Source organism: Arachis ipaensis, chromosome B10 (assembly GCF_000816755.2).
Source record: "Arachis ipaensis cultivar K30076 chromosome B10, Araip1.1, whole genome shotgun sequence".
Taxonomy (NCBI): Eukaryota; Viridiplantae; Streptophyta; class Magnoliopsida; order Fabales; family Fabaceae; genus Arachis; species Arachis ipaensis.
In genome coordinates, this window is record NC_029794.2 from 130,555,262 (window position 1) to 130,564,528 (window position 9,267).

The window sequence follows — 9,267 nt, forward strand, 5'->3', positions numbered from 1 at the left end:
ACTTATACTTTTCCCTTTTTTTGGTATGGATATTGCCGTTATACTTTATCATTGGTGTCTGAGTACTGGGCCGAAATCGAGTATTATTGTGTGATGATTGAGGACAATACAATTGTGGGTTTTTTTTTTGTTGGAAATCAGGAAACCCGACCGGACCAAAACCCAACTCGACACCAAAACAATTCCTATCTCTGACTATCCCAAGACTAGTTCCTTCCCTTGTAACGTTGAAATTAAAACCCATTAACATTGCACAGAAAGAAAATAGGGAGAGAAATGGAAACCAAGGAGGCTAAATTCTAGGGTAGAGTACGATCCGGGTATGTCTGTGGGTAGGGTACGGGTTTAGGGTGTATCTTATCTTACCCTACCCTAATCTCATATATAACACATTTTATTATAAAAATAGGTATATAGTGAAAGAAGTACAAGTTGAATTCACAACCTCCCTTATATAATGACTTAAGGTAAGTGAACAATCACTAAACTAGTTAGTTAATTTAATAATTTAGAGCATTAGTTTCTTATTTTTTATGTTATTAATATGTATAAAATTTGAAATGATTGAATTTTATATTTACTTTAAAAAAATTTGATATTTCTGCGGGTGGAGTAGGGTAGGGTAGGATTTAGAACTTTAGGGTGCGAATAGGGTTAGGGTTGAGAGATTTTTAACCCGCGGGTAAGATTAGAGTAGAATTCAAACCCTATCCTACCCTACTCATTGTTAGCCCTATAATTCTTCTTGCTATACTACGCACACAGGCTTGCAAAAAGTTGCCTTTTTCTAGGGAGTGAACTACTAGTCACGAAAAAATGTAATAAAGAAATATATTTAGTAGATTGTAGCAGAGGCCAATCCTGCTTGTTCAATATGGGCAAAACTGATAACAAATGTTTGTATCTTATATTCGGTCAGCATATTCAATGAATTTTCCTGTGGTTCTCGGTTATGCAATTCATCGGATACAAGGATAAGTCAGAAACCAGCCATAGGATAAAGACGAATAAGGGCCCGTTTGGAAACTCTAGAAGTAGCTTTTTTTAATTTTTGACTTATGAAAAGTAGTAGTATTAATGTCGGGTGCAATTTTCAAAACCAAATTGCAATTTTCTAAGAAGCTATTTTGGAACTTATAGAAAAGTTAAAAAAATGACTTCTCTCATAATACTTTTATTTTTCATTACATTTCTTTAAAATAAGCACTTTTAAAGTTAAAAATTCAAACACAAAATAACTTATTTATAAGTTACTTTTAACAGAATTATTTATTGTTTAAGTTATTTTATCAAAAAGAGCTTAATTAAGTTAGTTACCTAAACTGGGCCTAAGTAAAATAGATTCTAACGAGAAACCTGGGATTTTCTTGCTTGTCCGTTATAAATAGTCAATTTTCAGAATGGCAAGTGTTGCCCAGTTTGAAAGATTTGAAAGCCCCAAGTTGTAAAAAATTATGTCATGCAAGTTATTGACCATGCATCCCTAATAAATAAGCTTTAGCTCTTTGGATAATTTTATCAAAGAAAAATAATACCATACTGATCCATTAACTTTCCGACAATTGACTTTATTGATAAATTTGCATAACAGTCAAAAGTAACACTGACGGTGATTCGTGCGAAACAGCTGGGTACTTCAAAAGAATAAGAAATGGAGAAATGATAGTGTGATTGGTACTCGGTGGATTGAAATTGAATTCCGACAAGATCGATGATGAATTCCACACAGAAACAAAAAGATAATTAGATAAAATAAATCAATAATTGCGTTCATTGTAAGTTTTATACTTAATTTTACAAATTAAATAATAATTTAATTGATATAATATTTTAATTATTTTATATTGTATAACTATATGTTATTTCTGATTTTAAAAAAATTCAAATTTTAACTCCTATGCTACTTCAGAGGGCTATACTTTATATTAATTTTTCAACATCAAAATTTTCGATAATAATTTTTTTGATATTTTATTTGAATCCAAATGAAAAATATTTTTTTATTGACGTTTATGTTTTAAAGTTAATATAGAATAAATAAACAATTAACTTAAAAGTAGTAAATGTCAATACTCTATACAAATAATAAATTGAATCAAGTTGATTCGATTTACTATATCTGTGTTGTTCAATATAATCCAATTGATTTAATTTACTACTAAAAAATTGATCCCATTTATATAGAATCATTCAAGATATACATGTAAACTATTTTGTTTTAGGACATTGGTGTAATATTATAGCCTATTTAATTTGTTTATGTTATTTATCCGATTTTTATTATCAAAAAATATGAAAAAATAATTTTTAGTTAGTTAATATTAATAATTTTAGAATTTAAAATAAATAAAATAATTTTAAAAATAATTAATATTAGCTAAAAAATTTGTTATCTAGCATTACTTTTTACTTTTTGGCATTTCATATTAAAATATTTAGCAACTATTTTTTCCCTTTCATTTTGAGATTGAAATGCAAAATTTTATTTCAAAAGAATAACTACTAAACTAATTGAGCTAATTAAATATGATGAACAACATCAACTTTTGCCTAGCTAAGAAAAACTCATGGTATGATCATGATAGGAAATTGTTATTTTATTAATTGAAGCATATATCTCATGTACATGTACACACTAGAGGTGTACATGGTCCGGCCCGGTCCGATCCCGAACATTTTAGGAGCTAATTTAGTGTGATTTTATCGGGTTTAGGGCCGGGTAAGGATCTCAAAAATAGACCCTGTCATTATTTCGGGTCGGATCTGGGGCATATCTCGGACCACCGAACTCGGCCCGGTGACCTGGTCATCATACACAATTAATATTTTGTGTTATTAGTGATGGATGATGGCTATTCTTATGTAGAATTTAAATATTGTAAACATTAATATTTTGTGTTATTAGTCATTATAAGATTATAAATTAATATTTTAGGTTTAAAATACATAAGACTTTAGACTAATGAATAATATTGTGTTATTTGTATTGATTTAAATATTTGGTGTTATTAGACAATATTAGTATTGATTATGGTCATGCTTTAATTTTAGAGAATAGTTGGTTCTTGTTATATTTTTTAAGTGAATTTTACTATGTGAATTGTGAAATAATAATTGGAGATTAGGTGATTTTTACATGCTAAAAACCCAGTTTTTATCCGGTTTTTTTCCGATTTTTATCCGGCCCGAAGATACGTAGGTTTTATCGAGTTTAGAATCGGATTAGGGTCTAAAAATTAGGCCCACTCTATATTTCGGGTCGGATCTGGATTAAGCCAAATCCGATGGGGCCCGACCATGTACACCTCTAGTACACACAATAATATTTTTTAGTTAGTTTCGCTAATAGAACAGAATCAAGTGATAGTTCACGTTCTCCTATACACCATGTTCATGTTCATGTTCGCTAGGGAACTTGTATGTGTGGCACTGAGTCTGGTGTATAATGATTTGAAGGGTTCTCAGTTCCCTTCTCATGTATTGACAGCTCCATGACGCTGCAATGAATTGAAGCTATGCCAATGCCATGTGAAATTAAAATCAGTAATCAATAATTAATACTAATCTACATCGAATACAAACATACTTGGCTGGCTTCTGTGCAAGCAAGCAAGGAGAGAGGGAACAAAGGGGCCCACAAAACTCTATATACTCAATGAACAAATTTATGATGTTTTTTATTTAGTATCTAATTTTGTCTAATTTATTTTTTATAATAATTTTTAAATATTTAAAATTTTTTAATTTCTAAATTTTTAAATTTAGATTAGTTATTTAATATTTTTTAATAAGTAGACAATAGCTTGTAGACATAGTAAACCCTGTACTTAAGTCTTAATACTCATTTGCTGAGTTCAAATCTCTCTCCACATTATGTGAACATGATCACAAAACGGGGAGTGAGGAATCCATTCCGTTACTGTCGCTGAGAGTGACTAAGACACGGTGTTACCAAAACAACTACGTTGTCAAACTAGTAGAAGTAGATTTTGGTCAAAAGATTTTCACATTTGAATGTTCTTATTAACATATGGTGTAAGGAATATGCGACGCGTGTCCAATATATTTTAGTGTTAATAGTTTCTTCGTATCAAGTTCATTGAACAATTCATTTTCATTGATATTTTTCAGTTTATGGCAAATTAAATGGAAATTGGTGGCAGAGAAAAAAAAATTGTATACAAGTAAATGTAAATGACGTAGAGGATTAGCTGGGTTCTTTTTTAGTTGAGGTTAAGTCTTTTTAGTTGAGGTTAAGTCAACTATACAATTAATATTACGCATAATAGTTTTGTTGGACTCTATCTTTAAATTTTATGTACTTGCGGATAAGGGTTTTACTACAAATTGGAGCACCGAAACGATCATTTTATTTCGTCACCAAACTTCATTACATTGAAACCGAACAAATAACGCAAATATTCTCACCCTGAGATGAATAGGAAAATATGTATAAAAAAATAAGGCTTTTAATTCTAAAAATTATTTTTGTTCATATTTAACCGAGACAAAAGATGCTCTTATATTTTTGTTGCGATTGCAAAGTATCAAAATTTTAAAAATATAAATTAAGAATAAAATAGATATATAAATAGTATTTAAATATATCCAAACATGTTTATAAAATTTTTTTTATTTTTATTAAGATACCGTTTAACACAAAAAAACATTCATTTCAAACAAGTATCAATAAATATTGTGTCCAAAATATGTTCGACAAGACGCAACAAATCAAGAAAGTGTCCGTAATAGTAGTTCAAAAGCGACACCATCAAAGAGTTAACAATGTTCTTGTGGCTGTGTGCCTTATCTCATTCATCGACACATAATTGTATGTAATAATCTAAAATGCAAATATGTCCTTATCAGTTTAGAAAAAGTCGAGAAATAAGAAAAAAAAGTCGAAATAAAAATGAAAAACTAAAAATAACAGGTGCAGGCAGCTGGCAGAACCAAAAACAAAGATTACATCTAAAACTTTGAAATGTAAATCGATGAACAAGTAGCAAGCATTCTCATTGATCGTGCCTCACTATCTACAACCATTAACACTTAAATGTCACAGTTGAAAATAGTACAAATATTAAAGCATACAAATGAGATTTCAAGAGCATATGAAATCTCAGACTTGACCCATATTACACCACAGATGTTACACATTTTTTGCAAGGCTTTCTTTGAGATAGAAAAAAAAAAGCATGATTATCTACACCTATTGAAAATTAAAAATAAAAAAGGAGGGAAAAGAAGGTACAATCAAGAAAGTAACAAACCATTTCACTTTCATCTACCATCAGCTGAAGTAAAAGAATCTGCAAATCCAGTAGGCCTTGCTGGGATACTACTCTTGCTATCTTCCAAGTCCATATAACTCAAGTCCTTTCCTTCTGCTTCCTGCCAGTCCTTCACCATCTGGTTAAGAGGAAGGCTATAATCAATGCCGGAATATTCCTCTGTGTCATCATCAAATGGTTTCCATTTTTCAACCAGTGGCGCCAGAACATTCACAGCATGACCCATATCAGGCCGTTGGCTTGGTTCTCTGGCAGTGCAGTGTCCAGCTAACTCGGCAATGACGCAGATGGTCTCGAACGTTTCTTCTTTTATGTCAAGGGATTGATCAATGGCAGCCCTTAGTTTCTTCTTGTCTGATTTTATATGCCAGAACCATGCTGCCAAGTATTGGCTTTCCTCAGATCTACCCTCATCAAGCGCCATCAATCCCGTCAACAGCTCCATTAGCACAACCCCAAAGCTGAAAACATCTGCTTTGGTAGTGATTTTTCCCGTCACTGAAATATATTGAAAGATAGAAGCAAGGATTAGGATAATATTGACTGATTTTCTTCAATCATTTTGGATGAGACACCACATCCCACTATTATTCCATGCATATAATGAAGTATAATCAACATACTCGAAAGAAGTTACATTGAAGAAACTAAATACCCATAGAATAAGTTAATTTACCAACAGAACTAAACCTTAACTCCAAAGCAATAAAGCAATCCCAAAACTACAAGCTTAAAGGTTACCAATCTAGAGATATTAAGTATTCCATATTAAAGAAGTTGGTGATTAAATATTTAAATAAAGAGTATATGTAATTTCTTCAAGAACTAGTGAAAAAAAAAATCACCTGCATATTCTGGTGCCAAGTATCCGAAAGTCCCTGCAAGCCGGGTCACTACAGACTTTTCACCTTCAGGAGCAAGTTTTACCAATCCAAAATCTGATATTTTTGCTCTGAAATCATCAGCAAGCAAAATATTCGACGACTTAAGATCTCTGTGAATGAAGCTTTGGTGGGCCATAGAATGAAGGTACTCCAGTCCTCTAGCAACATCCAGGGCAATATTGAGCCTCCTCTTCCAAGAGAGTGGCTCCATTCCAAAACTCTTCCAATGGAAAAGATGCTTACTTAGTGCACCTTGAGGCATATACTCATAAACTAGAATTCTCTCATTCCCTTCAATGGAATAACCCAAAAGAGACACTAGATGCCGGTGTCTAACTTTTGATAGAACTGCAATTTCAGCCTGGAATTCATCTAACGCTTTGCTACTAATGACACCAGCTTCCATTCGCTTCACTGCAATTTTTGTGCCATCATCCAATTCTCCCTTATAAACAACACCAAACCCACCACGACCAAGCTCGTTCTCGGAGGCAAAATTCTTGGTCACATTTCGTAGAACCTGAACAGATATCACAAGATTGCCAGCTTCAATCACATGAGAATCCCCAATCCCGCTGCTGTTTCGACTCCCAGACCCACTCCCTGTTAGAGTTGAGATGCTTCCATTGGTATTATTAGCAACAGCAATCTTTACAATACGATCCGAATCAGATGGATCTCTTGGGTGAATCACCAGTGAACTAGGAGCCAATAAAGCATCCTTCCTTCTTCTCCTGAAACAATACACATAAATTGGAATGAGCAGAAAAGCTGCAGCCGCCACACCCGCAATGGGAGCAACAATAGTAACCAATGCTTTGCCTTTGGATTTCTTTGCTTCATTAGAACTACTTGGATTGTTATTCGAGTGTGCAGGTGTAGACCCCGTTGAAGGCTCATCATTCCCAGATCCAGTTGACGGATTATTGTTCCCAGATGAAGGAGCTTGGGAGTGTGGATCCAACAGAGGATTCCCAACAGTCACAAGTTTCACTCCGGGGCGAAACTTGGGCATTGGACCGGATATGTTATCGTCACTCAGATCCAACAACGAAAGAGACGACAAGTTAGTCCAATTACTAGGTACCACACCACCAATATGGTTACCACCCAACCTAATTTCAGCAAGAGAACCCAAGTTTGCAACAGAAGGACTCAACGTCCCATTAAGCTTAAAATTTGGCAAATTAATCATAGAAACCTTGCCATTAGTATCACACTTGATTCCCAACCATGGACCTGAACAAGGGTCATTACCAGTCCAAGAATCCACCAGATTAGAAGGGTAATTCAACCCACCAAGAAATTGCAAGAGTGCCATGACCTCAAAGGCGCATGGAATCCCAGGCTTGTCTTGACAAAAATCATTGTTATCAAAAGTAACATTAACAGCTTTGAAATCAGGGATAGGACCCATCAAATGGTTATTGTTCAAATCAAGAGTGTCCAATTTCATGTTACCTAATGCATCAGGTACAAGCCCAACTAGCTGGTTTCCGTTGAGATTAAGATCCTTCAACGAATCCAAGTCTCCAATGTTCTCCGGAATCGACCCACTGAACTTGTTTCCATGAAGCCACAAACTTGTCAGTGAAACCATAGTGGAAACCACATCAATTGTCCCAGTAAGCCCCTCACCCTGCTGGTTGTTCAGCCACAGAACCTGCAATACGGTGCCGTTTAGTGTCGCCGGCAACTCTCCGGTCAAATTGTTGTCGGAAAGTTTCAGGAACGAGAGAGAGTTCATCTTCCCCAGAAAATCCGGCAAGGAACCCACCAAATTGCAACTCATACAAGAGAGATTGGTCAACTGAGTCGAACCCTGAAGACTCGGCGGGAGACTCCAGCCACCATTAGTGGCATTGAGGTTGTTGTGATCCAACGCAAGAACCTCCAAGCTATCGAGACCGTCGAAGCAATCTGATGGTAGAGAATCGAAGTTGTTGTAGTCCAAGAACAAGTACTTGAGGTCCTTCAAACCCTTGAAAGAGGGTAAAGGACCGTTGAGACGGTTATTCTGGAGGCCAACGTTGGTGAGTGCGGTGAGTTGGTTGAAGGTGGTAGGCAAGGGACCAGAGAGGTTGAGATTCTTGGCTTGAATCTGAGCAACTCTGTTTCCGTCGCAGAAGATGTAGTCCCAGCGAGGAGCGCCGCATGGGTCGCCGCCATCTTCGGGCCATGGAAGGAGCTTAGGGTCGTCAAGTCCTTTTCGGAACTGGTGGAGGATGCTAACGTCGTTGGGGTCGGTTTCGGCGAGGATATGGCGGACAGCGAGGAGGAAGAGGGAGAGGAAGAGAGAGAAGGCGGTGGACATGGCGGCGATGAGTGAGGTTCATGAGGTTGAGAGAGAGTGCGGAGGAGGTGTTTGATGAAATGACACTGAGAAAGTAGTCATGTTATTATGGAAAGTTAGAAAGAAGAAGAGAAAGGTGGTTAGTGATGAGTGAAACTGATGAGGGAGGGGTGTAAAGAGTAAAGACAAAAGAGGGAATTATTGAATAATGTGTGTGTGTGTGAGAGAGAGAGGGTTTTTCCTTCTTTCTTTTTGTGGCTTTTGAGAGTGGGGGAAACAATTCTCAGATTCCAAATTCGTACTTCCCGTTCCTGCTGTTCTCTCTGTCTCTCTCTCTCTCTCTCCCCTCCTTCTTCTTCTTCTTCTTCTGCTACGGTGAATTGCTTTCTCATCTCTCACAATATTGCCACGCCACGTCGCCACCTTATATCATTATTTTTATGGTTTTTTTTTTAATGTGTTTGTTTTGTATCACAAACAATAATAATAAAATAATATGTGTCATTATTCAGCCTGCCAGCTGCAAGGCCCGGGAGGCCGGGAGGGATTTAATTTTCATTTCAAATTTTTTATTTTAGCTTCTAATTATAATAATAAGAGAAATTTTATAGATTTTTAAAATTTAACGTTGACACAACACAAGCCTGTCATGCTCAAACCGATGACTATGAATTTTAATTACCTTTCTTTTTTGCTCTTGGTCATTACTTTTTCTCTCTGAAATATAAATTCAGCACCTTAATATGAAGATGATTGTCATACTTGTACTCTTGTAGTAGTCGCGATACAAAAAAAA

At 35.3% G+C, this 9,267-nt stretch overlaps 1 protein-coding gene across 1 annotated transcript; it reads right to left on the minus strand.

Moving 5' to 3' along the window:
• Positions 4,975-8,888, minus strand: LOC107622272 (receptor protein kinase TMK1). The gene is made up of 2 exons (XM_016324141.2): positions 6,140-8,888; positions 4,975-5,792 (listed from the first exon to the last, which is right to left on the minus strand). The coding sequence occupies exons 1-2, from the start codon at positions 8,490-8,492 to the stop codon at positions 5,284-5,286; spliced, it is 2,862 nt and encodes a 953-aa protein (XP_016179627.1). The 5' UTR covers positions 8,493-8,888; the 3' UTR covers positions 4,975-5,283.

Coding starts and splice junctions, on each gene's coding strand:
- LOC107622272 (XM_016324141.2), bottom strand. CDS start 8,492: ATGTCCACCGCCTTCTCTCTCTTCCTCTCCCTCTTCCTCCTCGCTGTC. Junction 5,793..6,139: donor CTTGGCACCAGAATATGCAG/GTGATTTTTTTT, acceptor AATATATTTCAG/TGACGGGAAAAATCACTACC.